The 23,566-nt window shown below is 38.1% G+C and overlaps 1 protein-coding gene across 4 annotated transcripts in view; it reads right to left on the bottom strand.

The window, feature by feature from the left end:
- slc9a3.1 (solute carrier family 9 member A3, tandem duplicate 1) overlaps nt 1-23,566 on the bottom strand; it is a 38,372-nt gene that overhangs the window by 13,102 nt on the left and 1,704 nt on the right. For all 4 annotated transcript variants that reach the window (XR_012394673.1, XM_068215166.2, XM_005159457.6 and 1 more), the window contains 9 exon segments: nt 14,177-14,479; nt 11,303-11,463; nt 11,142-11,220; nt 8,089-8,266; nt 4,240-4,460; nt 3,531-3,733; nt 3,357-3,446; nt 495-565; nt 280-409 (listed from right to left, as the gene is read on the bottom strand). Coding sequence is in view for 3 of the 4 variants with exons in the window: in XM_068215166.2 (XP_068071267.1) it covers nt 280-409; nt 495-565; nt 3,357-3,446; nt 3,531-3,733; nt 4,240-4,460; nt 8,089-8,266; nt 11,142-11,220; nt 11,303-11,463; nt 14,177-14,479 (1,436 nt within the window). In the remaining variant the exon portion in view is untranslated.

Consider the following 23,566-nt stretch of genomic DNA (forward strand, 5'->3'; position numbering starts at 1 on the left):
CAACATCCCATAATGCAGTTTACATCTGTAGATTTAATTGATTTAAAGAAATAATCATCGTTAATCCACATCTCAAGTTGAAATCAACATGAAAATTTTATATAATTATAATATAATACATCCAGCCTATTAAAACGACACATACAACAATCTGAATATTCCTAAAAGGCATTTCTAATACGTTAAATATGAAAATAACTGTTCGTGGTATTCTCATAATAACAACAAGATCCTGCATATGAATTATCTCTGTGTATATAAGATTATCCATATTCTCACCTCACTGACGTAGTTCATGGCGTCCTCCAGATTGAGTTTGTGGAAGATGTTGAACAGGTAATCTCTGTTCTTTCTGGCCTTTGGTTTCATCAATAGCCAGCTAATATACTTCTCCTCAAACCTGTTCCAGCTGAAAGAGATGTGTGTTTCTTTAGTTTTTTATTAACATAGATTTAATTTATTGTGAATTTGTAGACAGCAGTAAGGAAATATACCCTCTGGTCCACCAGTTATCTCCTATACGTCCGCAAATGTCCTCCACTGCGGCTAGTATGTGATCAAATGCCTGAAAAGACAAATGTGTATTTGCATTAATCTTAAAATAAAGTAATAAATACAGAATGAATTATTATATTATATTATATTATATTATATTATATTATATTATATTATATTATATTATATTATATTATATTATATTATATCATATTATATTATATCATATTATATTTTATTATATTATATTATGGGCGAGGCAGTGGCGCAGTGGGTAGCACGTTCGCCTCACAGCAAGAAGGTCGCTGGTTCAAACCTCGGCTCAGTGGGTGTTTCTGTGTGGAGTTTGCATGTTCTCCCTGCCTTCGCGTGGGTTTCCTCCGGGTGCTCCGGTTTCCCCCAAAGACATGTGGTACAGGTGAATTGGGTAAGCTAAATTGTCCGTAGTGTATGAGTGTGTGTGTGTGTGTGAATGTTTCCCAGATGGATTGCGGCTGGATAAGTTGGCGGTTCATTCCGCTGTGGCGACCCCGGATTAATAAAGGGACTAAGCCGACAAGAAAATGAATGAATATTATATTATATTATATTATATTATATTATATTATATTATATTATATTATATTATATTATATTATATTATATTATATTCCAAATATTAAATAGGTATTATACAAATTATACTGCTATTATATAAATGTACAATATTTCATTCACTAATTTACATTATATAAAAACTACAAAATATCTAGTGTTTAATATTATATAATGACTAATTAATAGCAATTATACATACAATTATGTCATATAATAATTATTATAAAAAACATAATCAAAATCAAAAATATAATATAAATAATAATGTAAATTATTTTATTATATTAATAATTAATTAAACTATATACTACATATAATATATAACAGTTACATATAATTTTTTTATACAGCCCCAAATCAGAAAAAGTTGGGACAATATGGAAACCCAAACAAAAAAAAACAAAAAAGAAAGAAGTGATTTCTAAATTTACTTTGACTTATACAACAAACATTATTTAATGTGTTTCTTGTGATTTTTATTCTTTTTGTTTCTTTAAAATAAACACAAATTCAAATTTTAGTTCTTGCTTTGTAATGTTGCCATTCCTTTTCACAACACTGAAGGACTGAAGACACCAAGTGATGAAGAGTTTCAGGTGTAATTTTGTTGCATTTTTGCCAACAAGTCTTAATGTGGGCAACAGTACGGGGTTTTGGTTGTCAGATTTTTTCTCTTTAGAATGTGCCTGTCACGGTCACACAAGGATGACAAGGAGGGTTATCTCTTCTCATCAATTTATTCAAAACTATGTGGTAGGTTCAGTCGGATAAGCTGGTAAGCGATAGTCTTGGATGGAGAGCAGGGTTGTAACCAGTTCACAATGTAAACAAGGATCTTCATGCAACCACCAGAATATATAGTCACTTTCCTTAATCACAGCTTTTGCATCCACAGGTTTAGGAGAAACAACTGTAAAAGGGAAACATCCACGGAAGAAGGCAAGACAGGGAGAAGGTGAGGTGAACCATCTGACTTTGATTCCAGCCGACTGGAATCGAGAAGGCTTTATAGTGAAAAATACCTAAAATACCTATTCATCTGACCACAGTACACGTTTTCACTGTGTGATGCTCCATCCCAGATGCCCCCGAGCCCAGAGAAGTCGATGGCACTTGACATAGGGCTTCTTTTTGGCACAATACAGTTTTAACTGGCATTTGTGGCTGTAACTATTGTGGTACTTAACAAAGATTTGCCAAAGTAGTCCTGAGCCCATGTGGTAATATCGCTTATAGATGAATGACGATTCTTGATGTAGATTCATTATCTGAGATCATGACCCTGGTCCAGATTCCTTCAATAGTATCTGGATGCAGCCTTTATGATGCAAGCTGAGACTGCATCACTCAACGATGCAATGTCAGACACAATGCACTCAAATGGAGCGAGTGACGTCACTGTGACGGGTAGGGTTAGGGGTGGGGTTAGGTGAACCCATTAAAAAGCATTGGATGCAGCCCAGATTGCACTGCACCAGGTCTGCAGCTAGACCCCTCTCAATTCCTTGAATCTTTTATGTAATGCATTGTTGAAGTTGAAATATCCAAATGTCTTCCAACTGTATCTTTCTTTGAGGAACATTGTTATTAAACATTTGTTAGTTTTCTCATGTAGTTGTGGGCAAACTGGCAATCCTCGGCCCATCTTTGCTCCTAAAAGCCTAACCTTTCTTGAGTGCTGCTTTTGTACCAAATCATAATAACAATCACCTGTTGACATCACCTGTTTGAAATCACATCAATATTTACCCAGTTTACTTGATTACTTGCCCTAAATTGCTCCTGTCCCAACTTGTGTGTAATGTGTTGCAGGTCTGAATAACAGGAAAGGATGTATATATACAGATAAAATGAAGTTCACCAGACAAAACATAAAATATTTGGTGTTCATATTGTCTGCAAGAAACACAAGTCAAAGTAAATCTGGAATTCACTACTTTCTTTTTTTTATTTGCGTTTTTCATACTGTCCTAAATGATTTGAGGTTGAATGATACATATATATACTTATATGTAGTGAAGAATTAATGACTAACTAATAGTAATTATACAGTATATAATACATAATACACTTATTATATTAATAAACATTATCAAAAGTAAACAAATAAATAATGATGTATTACATTATTATATTAACAATCAATTTTTATAATACGTAAACCTTAAACTACATATACATATTTAGAATGTATAATAATTATATATAGAATTATTTGTATTAAGTTGAGCTATGAAAGTTATATAAAGTGTAACAATAATTACCCTGTTGTTCAGTTTCTCAACAAGTTTCAAGTCAGAATGAGCTGCTCTTTTGACCTTGAGCCACTGTACCAACGGCTTCATTGTGATTCCCTGGAAAAAAAAATGTTTAGCTTAGGTTAAAAAGGATCTATCCAATCAGTTTCTTAATAACAATATGACTGATTTGGTTTTAACCTGAAGGATGACAGTGAAATACACCACAATGAGTGTGGTGCTGATCATCAACTTTTTCTCCGGGATCCTGCTTTCGTCCAGCATTGCTGCCAGACCGTACGCCACTGCCCCCCGCAGGCCACCGTAGCTCATCACCACCTGGTCAATCAGCTCCACGGGGACCAATCGGAACTTATTTAACATCCAGGTGAACATGAAAACACCTGCAAACACATCACAAACGTATCCTTAAAACACACCCACAAGACATTTGAGAGTCACTCTTTGAATCAAATCGCCTTCACTGTTTCAGAAAGATGTCTACGTGGGTAATTCTAGAATTGCAGCTACATTTGCGTCTGCAAGATAAACTTTCTATGATTTTTCAAAAACAAAAACTCTAAATGTTTTGAACAATATCACACACACACACACTATTATATCAAGCTATTTCTAAAAAGATTAATGTTTGTGTTCATTAGGAAATATTAACTTAAGGTCTTCCACTATACAGTACACTCACTGCTGTTTTTTCAAACTACTTATTTTAAATGAGCTGAAACAACACAATTCTTGACATTATACTTGGTTCCACACAATTCCACAGGTTGGCAAACCAAAAGTGCAGCTGAAACCGGATTAACTTACTAAATTAAGTTAAAGAAACATAAAAAAACTTTTGTTGTTAACTTTTTGTCATCTTGCTTTTATTCACTGTAGCTGCACTCACCTATGATCCTGTAGATGAAGATGAAGAGGAGGGTGAGGAGGATGAAACCAGTATTCCAGACCCAGATCTCCGTGTCAATGGCTGTAACGCCCAAAAACAGGAAGATCATGGTTTCTGAGCCATTCGCAAGCATCTTCATGGCGTGACGAACTGTTGTGACTGATCTCTCATCCATGTTGGCGTTGATGTATTTCTGACAGCACACACCGCAGAAAGTGATTCTGTAAAACAAAAACACAGTCAATGGACTGAAAACATTCAAAACACTCCACGTAAATTGCTGCTGCACAAATGTTTATTGCTGTAAATTCTTTATTCACTTTTTTATGTGTTCCATTATTATGGGATGCTTTGCATAAATGTTAAGACTAATTTAGATTAAATTTTACACCATCTGTAAAATATTTTTCATTTATTAAAAAAATCGGAATACAACAATAATAGAATAATAGAATAATAGAATAATAGAATAGTAATAATAGAAAGCTCATTGGAATAAATAGTCACTGAAACTCAAAACTGAAAATTCTGTCATCTTTTAAAGAGTTCAGTTGCAAAAACCTGTAAGTGACGTCTGAAAATTTATTCTAAAATTTGTATTTTTTCATGATCGCAATAGGTATTGCTGTCGCCTCACAGCAAGAAGGTTGCTGGTTCAAGCCTTGTTCAAGACATGTGGTTCAGGTGAATTGGGTAAGCTAAAATTGTCCATAGTGTATGAGAGAGAGTGTGAATGAGAGTGTATGTGTTTCCTAGTGATGAGTTGCAGCAGGAAGGGCATCCGCTGTATAAAACATGGATAAGTTGGTGGTTTATTTCGCCTTGGCGACCCCAGATTAATAAAGGGATTAAGCCGAAAAGCAAATGAATGATTGAATTTTGTTGTTATTATTAGCAGTATTATTTATTTTGTGCATAATCACATTTATATTTGTTTTAATAAAAAACAAGTTTAGATTTGTCCACCTGTCGGGTTTTGGAGACGTCTGCATCACCATATGGAGCATAAGAATGGGACGTGCGTTTGGATTTAACTTTAACCACATGTTATTATTGCTCATTTATTAGTTTGCTGGAAATTTGAACTGAATTTAGAAAAAGTTTTGAAACAAATATTTGAGCTCAACAAACAAAATTAAATATATAGACTTATGGATGTCTTCAGTGGAGAGCGCACAACACTGATTCCTTATCCACGAAAGTAAAGAAGTAAAGAGAAAGTAACGAGGAGGCTTGTTCTTTATCCTCTCACAGATGGTCTGCTCAACTGTTTTCTCGCAAGTGAAGTGCTCAGTTTTTCCATTCAGTTTTTCCACTTACAAAATCCGCTATGTTAGTAGCAAATGCACCATGGCGCGACGCAACTAACTTTTAATGGGAATGGCAGATGAGACTCTGATTGGTTTAATGCATTTTAAGCTCAAAACCCACCCATAACTCATTAGGAGAATAAGCACAACCCTGTTAGACCATGCGCCAAAGCGCAGACTGTATTTTCCATCCTTCAAATAGCAAAATTGGATTCGGACAAGACCTTAATGCTTTTGTGCCATTTGCTTCAGACTTCCCGTCTAGATCATTAATATAGAGCCCTGAATGTCTCAACCAAAACATGCAAAAGAAGATATGTTGAAGAATGCTAGAAACTGGTAACCACTGACATCCATAGTAGGAAAAACTAAATATTATGGATGTGAATGATTGCCAGTTTCTAACGTTTTTCAAAATAAATTATTTTGTGTTCAAAATAAATAAATAACTTAAACAGATGAAGAAGTGAAAAGTGAGTAAACAGTTACAGACTGTTAATGTCTGGGTGAACTAACTCTTTAATAATGCATCAGTAAATGTACTAGGACTATAAACTTTGATTAATAGATGCTGTAAAATTATTGTTCGTGCTTAGTTCCTGTTTCAATTCAGCAAACACATTTACTAAAATCACAAAAAATGTATTGTAAAGTGTGACGGTTAATCATAGGCATTTCACTAATCATGCCACAACCACTCAGATAAAACTTGGATAAATCGATGAGTTGGGCAGAAGAGAAGGGTAGGAACAAGAAACTGAGACAAACAGTTCAGAAAGGTTTAGTTTTTCATACATGGCTAACAGGGAATAAAATGATTGCTTGAGGTGTGTCCCCCACCCTTTCCTTTCCTTAACTTTAACTCATTACCTCCATATTAATAAGTAACTATTTAATGGCGAGAACTGGTCTCAAAAGTGAACTGTTACAAAATTAAGACATTACTTTCAACAGAGTTTAAAAAACGTTAAACTAGTCTTTTCACCGCAATATTATGGATGTTTTTTTGAATGTAACTATTATATAGGCAATACAAATCTAAAGCATTCTTAGGAAACAAGCTTTAAAATAGCTTTAATTCACACACTGTGACAACAATTCTTGCTAGTTTAATTTTTTAAGTGGATCAAATGATCGTTTCTAGTTATCTCAATTACAGTATATCAATCAGACTGACTAAAAATATTAAGGTAAACTTTGTTCAACCTTCTTTTATTTGTTGTTGAAACCTGAATAGCTTATTAAAATGAGTTAAACGATTATACACATATTTGTTGTCTTGATCTTTTGTCATTTTACAGTGCAGATGCAATAAGCTTGTACTCATTTTATGATAAAATAACAAGCCTGACACTATTTTCATGATGAATAAACAAAGGGTAAAGTCACACATACACTCAAAAATGATATTTGAGGTTTGTTCAGACTTGTTAAAAAAAATAAGCTGAAACAACTAAATTCTTGAATGTTTTTAGGGACAACTAAATTTTTAATGTTCAACCCATTTCAATTGGCAAAAACTATTAAGTTAACTTAATTCCTTCATATTTTCCTAACACAAAACAATTGTGTGGAACCCAATATTTTATTTTACAGTTTACATCTAACTCAGTTTTTACTACCCACCAAGCAGTTTTGTGTTTAAAAGATTATTAGACATCTAATGGACATCCAACCACAGACCTCTTCGCTAAAACAAGACAAAACTTGTCCTGTCAGTGAAAATGTATCATTAGACAAATCTTAAACCAGACAAATTAGACAGACTTCACATGTGTAGTCAATCATTAATGTCTATTTGATGCCTAGTCTAATTTTAGACTACTGTTGTTAGACATCTATTAGATGTTCACTGACGGCCCAAGTTTAGCCTTGGTTTGGCCAAGACATCTACGTTTAGATTTCTTTTAAGCACAAAATGCTTGATGGGTATGTATGTGGATGATTTACTTGTAGCAGAGCCCTATTATTTTAAATTTCAGAACACAGAAATGTTGGATGGGGAAAAGGTTGCACTGTGTTACACTAGCTATGTTTTGATCCAAAGATGCGAATTAAACAAGCACAAAACTGAAATATTGCATAAATCATTTGTGAATAACGCAGCGTTCCTATCCAATGAGTCAAAGAGAACAACAAAATTGTCCCTTACTGATGAACTGGCGGCAAATATCAAGCAGAAAAATGAAATGTGCAATACATATACAGTATATAAACTACTTGTGCTTTGATTAAACACAATGGCCAATAATTATGAACGCAGCCACTTAAGAGATTTCTAGGAGGTGACGAATTCAAATCCCTTTGATGAAAGACTTTGGTTGAAGGATTTTAAAATGAGCAAAACGACATTTCAGATGTTTAAACTATAATCGGTTTTCTGTTTTGTCCATTAATGGCGTCTCATCATGCCTAAGTTTGTTATTAAAATCATTGCTGATTGCTGAAACAAAATCACAGGACTTTTATTGCATCAAGCATTTTTATATTTCAAAATATGCACACAAGCATAGCTGTTGTCCAAGGAGAAGGTTCTTACGAAAGTATAGCAGAGAGTGAGAGCATCTCTGCTGTCAGGTAGGACAGGTATCCCACCAAAAACACGAAGCCGGCTTCGATGATCTGAACGTGTTTGGTGCATCTGGTCAGCAGGGACAGCAGGATGGCAAATGCAACACCAACAAACGAGCCTCCGAATGCCACCACGACAAACGAACCTATAGGAACACAACAGCGAATTGATAGGAAACATCAATTAAGTTAAAAAAACACTGTTTCGAGAATAGTCATCTTTAATATTTATCAAATGTTTGGAATTTTTTAAAAATGTTACCAAAACTGCATTTGTGAATTTATGATTGCTGATTCATATTTTTGTGAAAACTACACCAAATGCTAGGGACATTTAGTCATTTTAAACTTATTTAATCTATACAACTTTTTATTAGTGCTCATTCTTGATCTACTAGTACCTTTTTTAGTTATTTGTTCTATAATTACACATATTTAAAGGTGCAGTATGTATGTTGACACCCAGTGGTTGAAGGTATTGCTTTTACTGGATCAAAACAAATGCAAAGCAAGCGCAAGGTTGCCAGATTTAGGACCAACAGCAGGAGCGAGTCTAACGATCGAGCCAAAAGACTGATTTAAACCTTGTTCTAAAAAATGCGCCATGCGACAGAAATAATATTTTCCATATTAAAAGGAGTTTTTGTCCTAACCAACACCTCAAAATGATATATTAGAAATGGCTTCTATTTCTCACAGCTGAAGAACAAAAAACTATGACACTGATCACCTCAGGTACACATCATGTGCTTTATTCAGTGTTAAATGCTAACAATGTGAGTTTAAATGTCATTTCACATGACATTTATTGCCATATACAAAAAGCAGCAGCAGACAGTTCACCTCAGATCTTACAAATAAAATAAACCGTTTGAAAACCAACACATCAGCGATTTAGCATCTACATTTAATAATGTTAAAGAGGTTTAATATGTGTTAATTAGATTAATTAGAAACCTTACCCCTTTGTGAGTGAGGGCATTTTATGTGCTTCTGAATGGCTGTATTTAAATTTCTGTCATGCTTCAGCTGGTGCAAATAGCCAGATTGTTTATCACTGCAAATCTTGTCACGAAGTGTGTTGTTAGGACACAGGGTTACAATGTAACCTGCTCACCTAATGCTTACGTTCGTAATATTTATAATATTTGCTAATTAATAACCTCATGTGGAACTCTGAATCTGCGTCTCATTTCGGAGTCTGCTACTGTCCACCAGAGGTCGCATTTCGGTCACAGACGCATGCTTTGAAAGCCTTCATGACTGAATGAATGAAATTTGCTGTTTTCCAAGAAGGCAACCCGGGGTACTGAAATATAATCGACTAAACTGGCAGTAGGCGGGTTAAAAGAACCAAAACAAAGACATCCATTCCAGCACGTAGCAGACATTTTCAAAGCAGAATATCTGACTTCAGCATTGTTTTTCAGATAAACAAGAATGCTCACTTTGCATGTTTCTTAAATATCTGCAAACATATTATGGTATTTTATGCTTTAGAAGAGTCAAACATACATACAGCTCCTGTATGTTGGTGTAGTTATTTAAGTTTTTTATTACACACTAGTATCTTTTCAAGTTTTTCCTATAAAATAGTCGCAACAGCTTTTTAGTTGTTTTATATTATGACAAGTCGAGTTCATTTGCAAATCTTACTAGTAACATGTTTGATAAGTTCTAGCATGTAAGGCCCAATCCCAATTCTACCCCTTAGCCCTTCCCCTTACCCCTCGTTTTGCATGTTCACATGAAGGAGTAGGGGTGTCCCAATTCTTTTTAGCTTGAAGGCGTAGGGCTAAGAGGAAAGGTTAGATACCCCTTTGAACAGAGATTTCTCAGAATTACACTCAAAACCAAGGGGTAAGAAAATTTCCCAGAATACACCAGCCACAACTGCAGCACGGCTGCACCCGGAAGTAAGGAGATCCACAAATTAGTATTTTTTGTCATTATTACAAATTTTTACAACAAACAAGCACATGTTTTACTACATTCATAATGACGCTCATGGTTTACCATCATGCTTTAAAAAAAAAATGCTTTAATAAAAACCGCAAAATTTCGCTATCTATAATCGCTAATAATTACTCATGTATAGCAGTCCCACAACATTCTGAAACTCGATGACACTCAAAATCAAGTGTAAAGTCTAGTGTCTGGGAATGAGCTTTTTACAGTGTCTGCTATAATGTTAACGTTGTTTTCGTGCGTTTACATTGATGAACATGGCCACGGTGTAAATACACAGTACAGTTATGATCTTATTGCCACATTAGATCATTATGATAAAATGATATATGCCTTCAGTGATTTCCTGAAAATGACTACCCAAAAATAACACAACTGGAATTACAACAGCACTCGCCATCGTCAATCTCATATGAAGCAAGAGATCGTGAGGACATATGATGACGTGTGCAGGTGCTGTAGTGCTGTCCCATTTTTTAGGGGTAAATTTTTAAGCCCTTCCCCTTCACACTTCCCCTTCAGCCAAGGGGATGAGGTAGGGGTACAAAAATTAAATTGTGGTATTGGGCTTAATAATCCTGTGCTAGTATCAATTCAATTGTATTAGTAATTATTTGTAACTAATAAAAAAAATAGTCATTTGTAATAAATCTCAAATTAATTTAATAAGCAACAGTTTCAATTCATGAGGTTGTAATGGTCTATAATAATATATAATACTTGTGTATAGCTCATTAAGACATCTACAAGTAACAAATGAAATCAATTCCAAAAAAATGTTTATGTGTTAACTATAGAATAATTACTAGTCGTTATTGAAATACGTAATAGTTTCTCATGAATCACTAGTGTAATAAGTACTAGTATCAAATTAAGCACAATAATATAAGGTATTATACAATAAGGTACATATAATCATAAAAGGTACTAGTATGTTTTATAGATTAAATTGTATATGCCAAAGCATATAAGAGACTTATTTTAGAAACATACAACATTTTAATCATTCCAAACTTTTGACTGGTTGTATGACCTGGAGTTTAGTATTCATACATATGCCCTTAAAAATCTCTGCGGCGTCAATCATTGGGCCTCCAAGAGAAACGAAACCATCAAACACATTGTAAAGCACCTACAAAAGACAAAAACAAGATCACATGAGACGTCAAATGAGCTTAATGGCATTCAGAGCTCTTTAGGAAACTAATACTCACCACTGTGACGCCATCATTGAGCAGTGACTCTCCAAACACCAGGATAAAGAGCACCTCGTTCACATGCACTTCTTCAAAGACGGCGATCACAGCCACAGGGTCCACAGCAGCGATTAAACTGCCAAACAACAGGAACTGCAGGAGGCCGATGTTCAAGTCACCTGATGAGTACAGAAATATCACATAAATTATTCATTCATTTTCATTCATCTTAGTCCCTTATTTATTAGGGGTTGCCACAGCGGAATGAACCGCCAACTATTCCAGCATATATTTTATGCAGCGAATGCCCTTCTAGCCAGTACTGGAAAACACCCATACACTCTCACATTGACCACAGCCACTTTAGTTTATTCAATTAACTTATAGTATATGTCTTTGTGGGGGGAAAGCGGAGCACCTGAAAGAAACTCATTTTGAACACGAGGAAAACATGCAAATTCCACACAGAAATGCCAACTGACCCAGTCAGGACTCGAACCAGTAACCTTCTTTCTGTGAGGCGACAGTGCTGATTACTGAGCCACCGTGTTACCCCTGGCTATTGTTTTAAACAGAAATCATTAAATTCCATGGAAAACTTGGAGGACCCCATTCAAGATCATGTGACTGAAGGACCCTGTGAAGCCGAATGTTGTGCACCTGTTAAATGTTTGTCTCAGAATTTTTTGCTTATTTAATTTTTTTGCATCCCCTATAAAATTGAGACACAACATCCATATTTATTGAAAATGTCCAACAAGTCCTGGAATTAACAGGTTATTCATAGGTGGCAATATATGAAGATATAGTGCATCCAGAAAGTATTCATAGCGCTTCACTTTTTCTACAATTTTTATGTTACAGCCTTAATCCAAAATGAAATGGATAATTTCCTCAAAATTCTACACACAATTCCCCTATAATGACAACGTCAAAAAAGAGTTTTTGAAATTGTTGCAAATTTATTAAAAATAAAAAACCTGAAAAATCACATGTACATCAGTATTCACAGCCTTTGCTCAATTCTTTGTTGATGCACCTCTTTGCAGTAATTAGAGCCTCAAGTCATTTTGACTTTGCACACTTGTCTTTGGACATTTTTGCCCATTCCTCTTTGCAGTACCTCTCAAGCTCTATTAGGTTGGATGGGAAGCGACGGTGTTCAGCCATTTTCAGATCTCTCCAGAGATGTTCAATAGGATTTAGGTCTGAGCTCTGGCTGGGCCACTCAAAGACATTCACCGAGTTATTGTGAAGCCACTCCATTTAAATTTTGGTGGTGTTTTTTAGGTCATTGTCCTGCTTGAAGATAAACTGTCACCCCAGTCTGAGGTCAAGAGCATTCTGAAGCAGGTTTTCATTCAGGATGTCTCTGTACATTGCTGCGTTCATCTTTCCCTCTATCCTGACTAGTCTTCCAGTTCCTACTGCTGAATAACATCCCCACAGCATGATGCTGCCACCACCATGCTTCACTGTAGAGATGGTATTAGCCAGGCTGATGAGCGGTGCCTGGTTTTCTCCAAACGTAACGGCTGGCATTCACTCCAAAGAGTTTAATTTTAGTCTCATCAGACCAGAGAATTTTGTTTCTTACTATCTGAGAGTCCTTCAGATGCCTTTTGGCAAATTCCAGGCGTGGAGTGGCTTCCGTCTGGCCACTCTTACCATACAGGCCTGATTGGTGGATTGCTGCACAGATGGTTGTCCTTCTGTAAGGTTCTCCTGTCTCCACAGACAAACGCTGGAGCTCAGACAGAGTGACCATCGGGTTACTGATCACCTTCCAGACTAAGGCTCTTCTCCCCCGATCACTCAGCTTAGATGGCCAGCCAGCTCTAGGAAGAGTCCTGGTGGTTCCAAATATCTTCCACTTACAGATGACGGAGGTAACTGATTTTCTATAACCTTCCCCAGCCTTGTGCCTCGAGACAATCCTGTCTCGGAGGTCTACAGACAATTCCTTCATCTTTATGCTTGGTTTGTGCTTTCAAATCATGTCCAAACAACTGAATTTACAACAGGTGAACTCCAGTTGAACTGCTGAAACATCTTAAGAATGATCAGTGGAAACAGAATGTACAGGAGCTCAATTTAGAGCTTCACAACAAAAGCTGTCAATACTTTTGACATGTGATTTCAGGATTTTTATTTTTAATAAATCAGCAAAAATCTTTCACATTGTCTTTATGGGGCATTGTGTGTGGAGTTTTGAGTAAAATAAATAAATGTAATCTATTTTGCAATAAGGCTGTAACATAAAAAAAAGTGGAAAAAGTGAAGCTCTATGAATACTTTCCGGATGCACTGTAAGTGTCCATCAAATAGGATATATCCCTCTAGTGCTACTTGTGTATTATTAATAAGAGTTGTTTTACTTGTATATGTTGCTCTCTAAATATTTGTAGCTAGTGACCCCTTACCTTTTGTCAAACATCAGACTTCATAAATTTCATAACCAAACTACATAAATATGACAATTTTCTCAACAAAAAAAGCTTTTTATTAAAGTGCTGAGCAGGTATAACCTCACTCTTCTGATCTTTTTAACCTCCTTGTTAGAGCAACCAACTCCCATGCAGAGAGTCGCCTATTCAATCCTTGCTTGAATCGGGTTGGATAATATAGGACTGACGAGGTTACACACACTTGAAAAATCTGTCTTGTTTAAACTACTTATTTAAAATGAGCTAAAACAACATAATTCTTGAGATTTGTTTTAGGGACAACTTAATAGTTTTTTTTTGTTGTTGTTGTTGTTTAATCAACCTAAATTTGTTAGTGAACCTAATTGATTTGTGCTGAATTGTGTGGAAACCTGCTTATTGTGTTACAGTGCATGTATATTTATCAGAATAGCGGGAATGCAGAAAATAACAGAACTGAATTTACCCATTGCTCCCGCTTCATGGCAGCCCCACAGAGAGAGTCCTACAGCAGCTGCGTTCCAGCACGTCCCAAAGATGGCATAAATAAGAATAGCACCCAAGTTTCTGAAGAAGAGCTTGTTGGGCATAAAATAGCTGGCGTCCAGGATGATCTGAGGCAGCAGGTAATAGAAGAAAGTGGAAGGAAGCAGTTTGAAAGTCTGCGCTTTGTCTGCGCCCACAACGATTCCTCCCAAAATAAAGCCCAGAATAATGAGAAGACCGCTTTCCGGAAACACACCGGTGATGCTGTGGTTCAGCTGAATCACTGGATAGAGAGGAAAGACAAGGAGAGTTAATGGATAAAGAATCAAGCTTGTAATTATATATTATGCATTTAAAAAAGGTGTGCACTTCCCATAAACCCAAAGATTCCAGTGCAGGACAAAGGGTAAAAAAAATAAATAAATGTTTTTATTACAAGGGCAACATTTTGACCATCTGATCTTCATATATTTTATTTATTTATTTATTTGGAGCTCATATTTTGGAGCTCAGCGGATATTTTTGTTTTTTAATAATAAACTGTGCAACAGGAAGCTCATGTTAGAGACATCTATGAATGTGCTAAGAAACAATTGCTTTCAATTAAAGGTAACAACGATGCAAATAATTTGTAGTTTCTTGCACAGTTGGAACATTTACCTTTATATTACCTACATAAATAATCATTTTATTTTGCCTAAATATGTTTCTTTTTTTAACTCTCAACTTTTTGAATCAACAATGATCACAATTTCAGCTTAATATCTTTAATGTTTTACTAAAGGAAAAGTTATCTTTTAGATGAACTAAGGATAAACTTATAGTCATATGTTAAACTATCTCTATAGTCTTATCCCTCAAATGAATGCTTGATTTGAAAAGTTTTTTTAGAGCCAACTATGTTTTAAATGTGCATGAAATTATTAAGATTGATGTAAATGCTCAAAGCTAAATTTACATTTATATATATATATATATATATATATATATATATATATATATATATATATATATATATATATATATATATATATATATATATATTTATTTATTTATTTATTTATATTTAGATATTTCTGTGACCATTTAATATTTTAGTCGTTATTAGTCGTTATAAGGCATGTCCAAGCATTCAGCAAAATGCTTATGCAATTTAAAGGATGTAAAATGTACAGCTTGCATATATATTTAACTTTTTTTGTAAAGCTGCTTTGAAAATCTAAAATATAAAAGTGCTATAGAAATAAAGGTGAATTAAATGGAAATGATTTACATGTGAAGAGTTCAGATGCATTACAAATTTCCCTCGAAGATGAACATGTTTTCTCAGGCTCCTGCATCTACGCTCATTCAAACTACTTATTAAAAATGAGCTGAAGCAACACAATTCTTGATTTTTCATTGGAAGATCTTTTGCTCAATCCACATAAATTTGTTAAAAGTGTTAAGTTAACTTAATCGATTTGTGTTGGGACAACATGAATGAATTGTGTGGAACCCTGCATTTTTTACAGTGTGGGTTCAATAATTTCACTTTTAAGGCGATGAACTAATTCATTTTATTATCTTTAAATTTAAATAACTCATATATGCATTGAAGCCTAAGAAAAAAAGTTTATTTTAGGATCTTTAGATGGCATCTTCACTATTCACTATATATTACGTACAATGGTGGAAAGAGAACTGAAAAATCATACTCAAGTACCATTACTTGCCTATAAATGTAGTGTACGTAGAGTAAAAGTATCTGTTGTAAATATTACTCAAAGTCTAAGTATAAAGTAGCCATTTCAAAAGTACTCAAGAGTTGTGAGTAGTATTACGCTTTAAAAGTTGATACGTTTACATGTAATTTGTGCATGTGTGTGTAAACGTAACATTCTGTAGTGCATTGAGTTATTGCCCAGCATGCACACAACATCATAAGACATTAACATTAGGTTAGATTGTCTAGCCAGCATCTAAGGACAATGTTATTTGTTCAATAACAACATCAAATGACGTTGATATTTGGTTGACTTTAGGTTGTGTTGGAAAGTGACCAAAATCAAATGTTGAGCCAACATCCAACGTCATTTTGGCATCACATGCTGACACTTCCATGATTTTCATGGTAAAAGAAAACGCAACATCCCCATGACACTGGGGTACAACTTCATTCTGACATCATGTTGACATCTTGTGCCTGCTGGATGTTTAAGGCCATTTCAATCATTATACAGTAAACATCTGTCATGTTCTTCTCATCATTTACATGCATCTTAACAGTCTCTGGGTCAATGCATGTAAAGATTTTTTTTTTTAGTAAAGACAGTTTGCTGCAATTATAAAGCGCACATGTTTTAAGGTAGGGTTGGGTATCGTTTGGGGTTTTTTCAATACCGGTGCTAAATCAATACTTTTAAAACGGTACCGTGCCAAAACGCTGCCTGAACTGATACTTTTTAGCCACAAAATTATTTGACAAAAAAATATTTTAATTATTATAATTGAACAATGTAATTATATGTTTATAATAAGTTTAAAGTAAACATCAATTCATATATTATATATTTGCATTGCATTAATATATTTCTTTTGATTACCCTATTTTGATGTAGTTTATTATGAGGCGATATACCTTCTGTGAGATTTGATTGGACAGGAATCACAGGACTGATTTTTTAATCCCCATAGACAAGAAAAAATAACTGAAGGTTGAAGAAAAGTAGTGGAGTAAAAGTACTGATTACTGCACTAAAAATGTCCTCAAATGAAAGTAAAAGTACACATTTTTAAAACTACTCACTAAATTACAATTCCTAAGAAAAACTACTCAAGTAGTTGTGATTAGTTACTTTATACCACTGATTACGTGTTTGTTCTCTGAAAATATCATGTGTAATTAAACGCAAAATAGGCTAACTAAATCTAACTGAATTAATCTAAATGAACAATTCTCATTCTGGATTGGGTAGTCAGATTGGAAAGTCTTGATTCTTTCTTTTTCTTTTTTCTTTTTTTGTATTTACTAAACATTTCCAATCAAATGCATAACAAATGGTACAATAGGATATTCACATTTTAGCAAAACCTCTGTAAGCAAAATAACAAAAAGAAAAAAAATAATGAGAAAAAATAAAAACAAATAAAGAACAAGAGCGGGTATACGTAACAATAAGCAGAGAAGAAGAGTTTAGTTTCTGGTCACTTTATGAGTCCTTTAAAAGTTCCAAAATAAACGTTTAAATCAGCCTTGAAGTGGAAGATGTAAGGCTTCCTCTCCGACCATTTACAAAAGATTTAACATAAACAAGAGATTCTTATCAATATCTCTTTTATCTACGTAAAACATGACATCTCTTTTCTTTATAATAATTCTATGACCACGCAGTATATTAAATAGACATTCAACATCAAACCAATAATATTTATCATACATACAATCAAAAAATAAATGCATAACAGTCTCAACATCCATCCATTTAGCAAAAAAAAAAAAACCACAAGATTCAGAAACATCAACTTTACATCTGTTGAGAAACTGGCAGGTTGGATAGATTTTATGTATAATTTTAACTGACTTTATTAGTGACACAACGTTTGTTTTTATAAGTCCACATCAAGTTCCAATTGATATTCTCAAATTGGTTATTTCAAAAGTACTTGCGTCTCAAAGTTCCAGGATAATGAATCGATCTTCTAAGAAATGTATTATTACATTTTCTATCTATAGTTGATTCTTCCCAGTTTTCTACATTTGTGAAACAATAAAGTAGCCTAATTTCCATGTGTAATTAATCACACGTGTTACTTACTAGTTTAGTGATGCGAATGTAATAACTGTTGAGCTTCCACAGTTCTGATATTGTGCTTAATCTTCAGTTGTTACGTTATTGTTTATGCATCTATTAATAGTGTTGTTACGAATGCAAGAGATTCCTTTGTCTCTGAACTCAATTCAGCTGAGATGAAATCTAACCAGGGTGCGAATCACAGGTGGTTTTTGACCCTTTAATTAATGCTTGAACCCCCTGGGGGGCGTAAAATCTAGATGTGTGTGTGTGCATGTGTGCACTAATTTTTATCTAATATAATCATAATATTTCTAATAATAATAATGTAGCAGACTGAAGAAGGTCAGGAAGCGTTTAGCAGTCAAAACTTGTCTTTTATTGAACTTTTGCACGTTGCAGACAGAGTAATCCTTTTAGCTCTTCACATAAAACAACTCTCTCTCTTGTGAACCAAAGAACAACCCCAGATACCTGTCAATCTCTCGAAAACCCGCCCCCTCCCTCTCAAGTGCGCAGACTCCTTTTTCCCGTAATCCAGCCCCTTAAAGCCCTACATTACCCAACATAAATACACGCCAAACTACAACAACCAGGAACTGTATTTAAACCTTTTCTAGCATGCTACACTGCCCCCTCCTCACAAAGTTCCTCGACCTCGAGGGAACAAACATAGTCCTGGAGACGTCTTGGTGGCCTCTTGACTCTCTGAGACCGAGGTGAGCCCCTATCTGCAACAGGGCCACCAGAATGTGAACTTTGTAGCTCAGGAACTGGTGTAGTTTCACGGAGGACATCTATAGTATTAGAACTACCCAACCCGTGTCCCGCCTCATTCTCCAGAACAGGCATAACTGTAGGAGAGGCCAGCACTGTATCTGCTGAAGCACACCCTCTGTACGGAGCCAGTCTATCCCTGTGCACCGCTACTTTCCTGCCTCTTGGTGGCATCTGAACACGGTAAACAACTTCCCCAATTCTCTCCAGTACAATGCAAGGCCCCACCCACTGTGCATCAAGTTTAGGGCACCTGCCCTTCTTCCTCTGTGGGCTGTACACCCACACCCTCTCTCCCGCTGTGAAGTGTCGCCCTTTCGTTTTCAAGTCATAATTCCGCTTCTGTCGGATCCCCGCTTTCAGCAAGTGTTGCCTTGCAAAACTATGAGCGGTTTCCAAAGAGGCCTGAAGCCTACTTGCATACTCAGGGCCCGGTGGCACAGCAGGTGCATCAGGAGGCCTTCCATAAGCCATTTCCCCGGGCGTTCTGATTTCTCTGCCCAACATTAAAAGGGCGGGAGTGCATAAAGTTGAGTCTTGCACAGCTGATCGGTATGCCATTAAAATAAAAGGCAAGTGCCTGTCCCAATCTTGCTGATTGGTTTCAGTTACAATGGCTAATTGTTCTGCCAGAGTCCTATTAAATCTCTCGACAAGACCGTCACTTTGTGGGTGTAAAGGGGTAGTCCTTGTCTTGTGGATCCCCAGTTTTTCACACATAACTGCAAATACACGTGACTCAAAGTTCCGGCCCTGATCACTGTGGATGGACTCAGGGACCCCAAAACGGCTAAACATCCCATCCACTAATGCATCTACCACTGTCTCAGCTTCTTGGTCAGGCAGTGCGTACGCCTCTGGCCATTTTGTAAAATAATCCATAGACGTCAACACAAACCTGTTACCCCTCTCTGAGCGTGGGAATGGGCCCATTACATCTACCCCCACCCTCTCCATTGGCCCTCCTACAGGGAACTGCTGAAGAGGAGCAATGGACCGACCAGGGGGACCCTTACGGGCAGTGCAAGCATCACAACGCCGACAAAAATCCTCTACATCTCTCCTTACCCGCCCCCAGTAAAAACATTGCCTCACTCGATTAAGTGTTTTTGAAACACCAAAGTGTCCAGCCCCACTGTACCATGAGAAGCCCCAATAACCCCCTCACGCAACACTTTTGGTACCACCACCTGCCACCTTTCCTCTCCAGTGGTGGGGTCTTTCCACCCTCTCTCCAACACACCATCCCGCAGACGCAAGCCCTTAAATTTGGCCCATAAAGTTTTTGTTGACAGTGACATAATAGCCACTTCCTCCCACGGAGGTCGTTGTTGGGCTTGAACCCACTGAATTACTGGCTGCAGGTCTACATCTTGCTCTTGCAGCCGCTTCCAGTCCTCTATGCCCACAACCTCCATTGCTGCACACACCAGTGTATCCCCACACTTACAATCAGCAGAATTCTCCCCTGCATCAACATTCCCCAGCTCTCGGTCCCTGGCTTCCTTCTTGTCGCAGTAGCGACACCCAGCTATCGCACACGGCCGGCGAGACAGAGCATCTGCGTTTGCATGGCTCAACCCTGTACGGTGAACTACCTTCATGTTGTACGCCTGAAGTTCTTCAATCCAGCGTGCCAGTTGGCCTTCTGGGTCTTTAAATGACATAAGCCACTGGAGAGCAGAATGGTCAGTGCGTACTGTGAAATGTAACCCACACAGGTAATACTTAAAATGTCGCACAGCAAAAAGCATTGCAACGAGTTCCCGCCTGGTAACGCAGTACCTGCGTTCAGCCTTACTGAATGCTTTGCTATAGTAGGCAATGACTCTCTCCCCACTAGCCCCCACCTGAGAGAGAACTGCCCCCATACCCACATTGCTGGCATCTGTGTCTAAAATGAAAGGAAGTGCCGGATCAGGGGGGGCCAAGATTGGGGCTGTAACCAGAGACAGTTTCAGGGCAGCAAAAGAATCCTGACACTCCTCCGTCCACCTAAAGGATTTATCCTTCTTCAGCAGACGGAAAAGTGGGTCTGCAATGCTGGCAAAACCCTCCACAAACCTCCTGTAATATGACGCTAAGCCAAGAAAACTTTTAAGCTGCTGTGCTGTTGTGGGAGCAGGCCAGTTGCTCACAGCCTGCACCTTCTCTTCCACTGTGCCAATTCCCTGTCCTCCCAATTTGTGCCCTAGAAATGTCACCTCCTTCCTAAAGAATTTACATTTTTCTGGGTGCAGCTTCAAGCCAGACTCACTCACACGAACCAGCACATGACTGAGGGATTCCAGTGAGGTTTGAAAAGAGCTACCATGAACCAGTATGTCATCTAGGTACACCAGACACTCAGACCTTGGAATACCCGACAACACCTTGTCCATTAACCTTGCAAACGTGGCAGGTGCATTGCAGAGACCGAAACAGAGCACCCGGAACTGCCACAGCCCTCGACTGGTGCAAAATGCTGTTTTAGGCCTTGCATCAGGCGCAAGCGGTACCTGCCAATAGCCAGAACGAAGGTCCAAGGAAGTGAACCATGAGGACCCCACCACCAGGTCCAGTGATTCGTCGACACGGGGAATGGGGTAGGAGTCCTTTCTGGTCACTTCATTAAGGCGTCTGTAGTCAACACAAAATCTCCACTGGCCCCCCTTCTTAGGCACTAAGACTACCGGTGCAGCCCATGCACTCTCGGAGGGCTCAATTATCCCTGCTTGTGCCATTTCTGTCAAGGCCTTATCAGCAGCATCCTGTCGTGCAAAGGGGAGCCTCCGTGGCCGCAGCCTAACAGGTGTGGCATCTCCAGTCTCTATTTCATGTTGTACTAGGTGTGTTTGCCCCACATCTCCCTCCCTAAATGCAAAACAGTGTTTGAATTTAAACAGCAAATCCCAAAACTGCTTCTGCTGACACTCATCCAAGCCCTCACAATTCTTACACCATAACTCCCTCAAATCCCCCAACCCTGTCTCCTCCCCAAGAGGGGAAATCAGAGTGCTGGTTCCCTGCCCTTGCATGTCATGGAATTGTGGGGCCACCCTGGGATAGACCACAGGCGGAGCAAGGGCTAAGGAAGTAGGAGAGTTCTTTACCCCTTGAGGACTGTTGTCAGCTTTGTTGTGGTTTTGCAAGTGTGGTATATGTTCCCCCCCATTAGGCTTCCCATGAGAAGATTTTGCCTCTAGAAGGCCTGTAAAAGACATATCCCTGTCATTTCCAGTGGACATGACAACCTCAGGACCCCCTTCGAAACAAAGCATACCATTTTTCAAGTCTAACTTACAGCCTGCACTTCTTAGGAAGTCTAGACCGAGAATACAGGGGTCCTGGACAGTAGCCACCCACACTGAATGTTGTAATGTCTTCCCTCCGACAGTGAGCTCCACCTCCCCTTTACCCTTCATTGGTGCAAGTTCCCCTGTCACTGTGCGTAACAGAACAGTGGTGGGATCCAGTCTGGCATTGGTTGGTACCAAATCTGGTCTCAAGACCGTTACAGTAGAGCCTGTATCCACCAATGCCACACATGGAACTCCTTCTACTAAAATTGGTACATGACAAAAATCACTAACACATGTTCGACCCACCACAACTACAGACTCTTTGGGCCCATATTTCCCCTCCCCCAACAAAACATGTTTTCTCTTCGTTTGCCCCACTCCTTTGACCCCTGATGGAAAAGTCTCATGGTCGGGATGAGAGTTGAGGGTCCGCACATCCCCGCTCATGCGGACCCCAGGCCGTTTCCCTGGTTCCCCGCTACATTAGGACACTGTCTGACTAAATGTCCAGTCTGACCACAACCCCAACAAACCCTTGGTCTCGTGCGAGGACGTTGCTCGGCTTGAAGTGTCACAGATCTAATTAACTCAGTTATCTCTGAGACCCAGGCTGGTCTTTCACTTAACCCCTCCCCCACATCAGCAGACCTTACTGGAACAATATTGTGATGACTCTCTTCCAATTTAGGGGTTCCACAAACAATTTCTCTCTCCAAAGCCATTTCCAAAGCATCCTGTAGGGTATGTGGGTGGGCCAGTTGAGTTTGTCTGCGGAGCTCCACAGGGGCCAGGGCCTGGACGAACTGGTCTCTTGCAAGCTCCCCTTGAACAGAGGGAGGCATGTGGGCATATGCACGTCGAGTCAGATTCTCAATGTCGTTTGCTAAAACTCTCAGCTGCTCTCCAGGAAGCCTGCGTCTATTATTCAGTTCAGAACGCAGGAGGCCTGACTGTTCAAATTGGCCAAAACGTCGTTTCAGAGCACCGACAAGTGCATTATAGTCATGTCTGTGTTCAGGGCTTAGAAGTAACAAGCAGGACAGGGCATCGTCAGTTAGGCACATAGCCAATTCAAGAGCTTTGCGGTCCTCTGACCAGCCTCCAGCTCGAGCCAGCAATTCAAATTGAGCATGAAAAGCTTCCCAATCAGCTTTGCCTGAAAATTTGGGTGTTTTAACAGTCACTATAGCTGTAGCGCCGCGGCCGCCACTGCATTCATATGCGTCGGCAGACAGCGCGGATCCGTGGGCGCCGCCATGTTTATTTACATCGTCAGGCAGCGCAGCTCCGTGGGCGCCGTCATGTCCATTTTTATCCGCACCCGGCGGGGTTCCAAAGGTGCCGCGGCGTATATTTACATCAGCCGACAGCGCCAACCCTTGGGGGCTGCTATGTTTGTTTTCATCAGTACCTCGCGTTGTAACATGGGCGCCGCCATGTTTGTTTGTTTCTCTCGTGACTGTTCGGTAACTCTCGGCGGCACTCGGCTCTGGTAACGAAAGCCCGGCATCTGCTGCCATCCGCCTCGTGGCATCAATC

The sequence above is a fragment of the Danio rerio genome, chromosome 19, assembly GCF_049306965.1.
Source record: "Danio rerio strain Tuebingen ecotype United States chromosome 19, GRCz12tu, whole genome shotgun sequence".
Taxonomy (NCBI): Eukaryota; Metazoa; Chordata; class Actinopteri; order Cypriniformes; family Danionidae; genus Danio; species Danio rerio.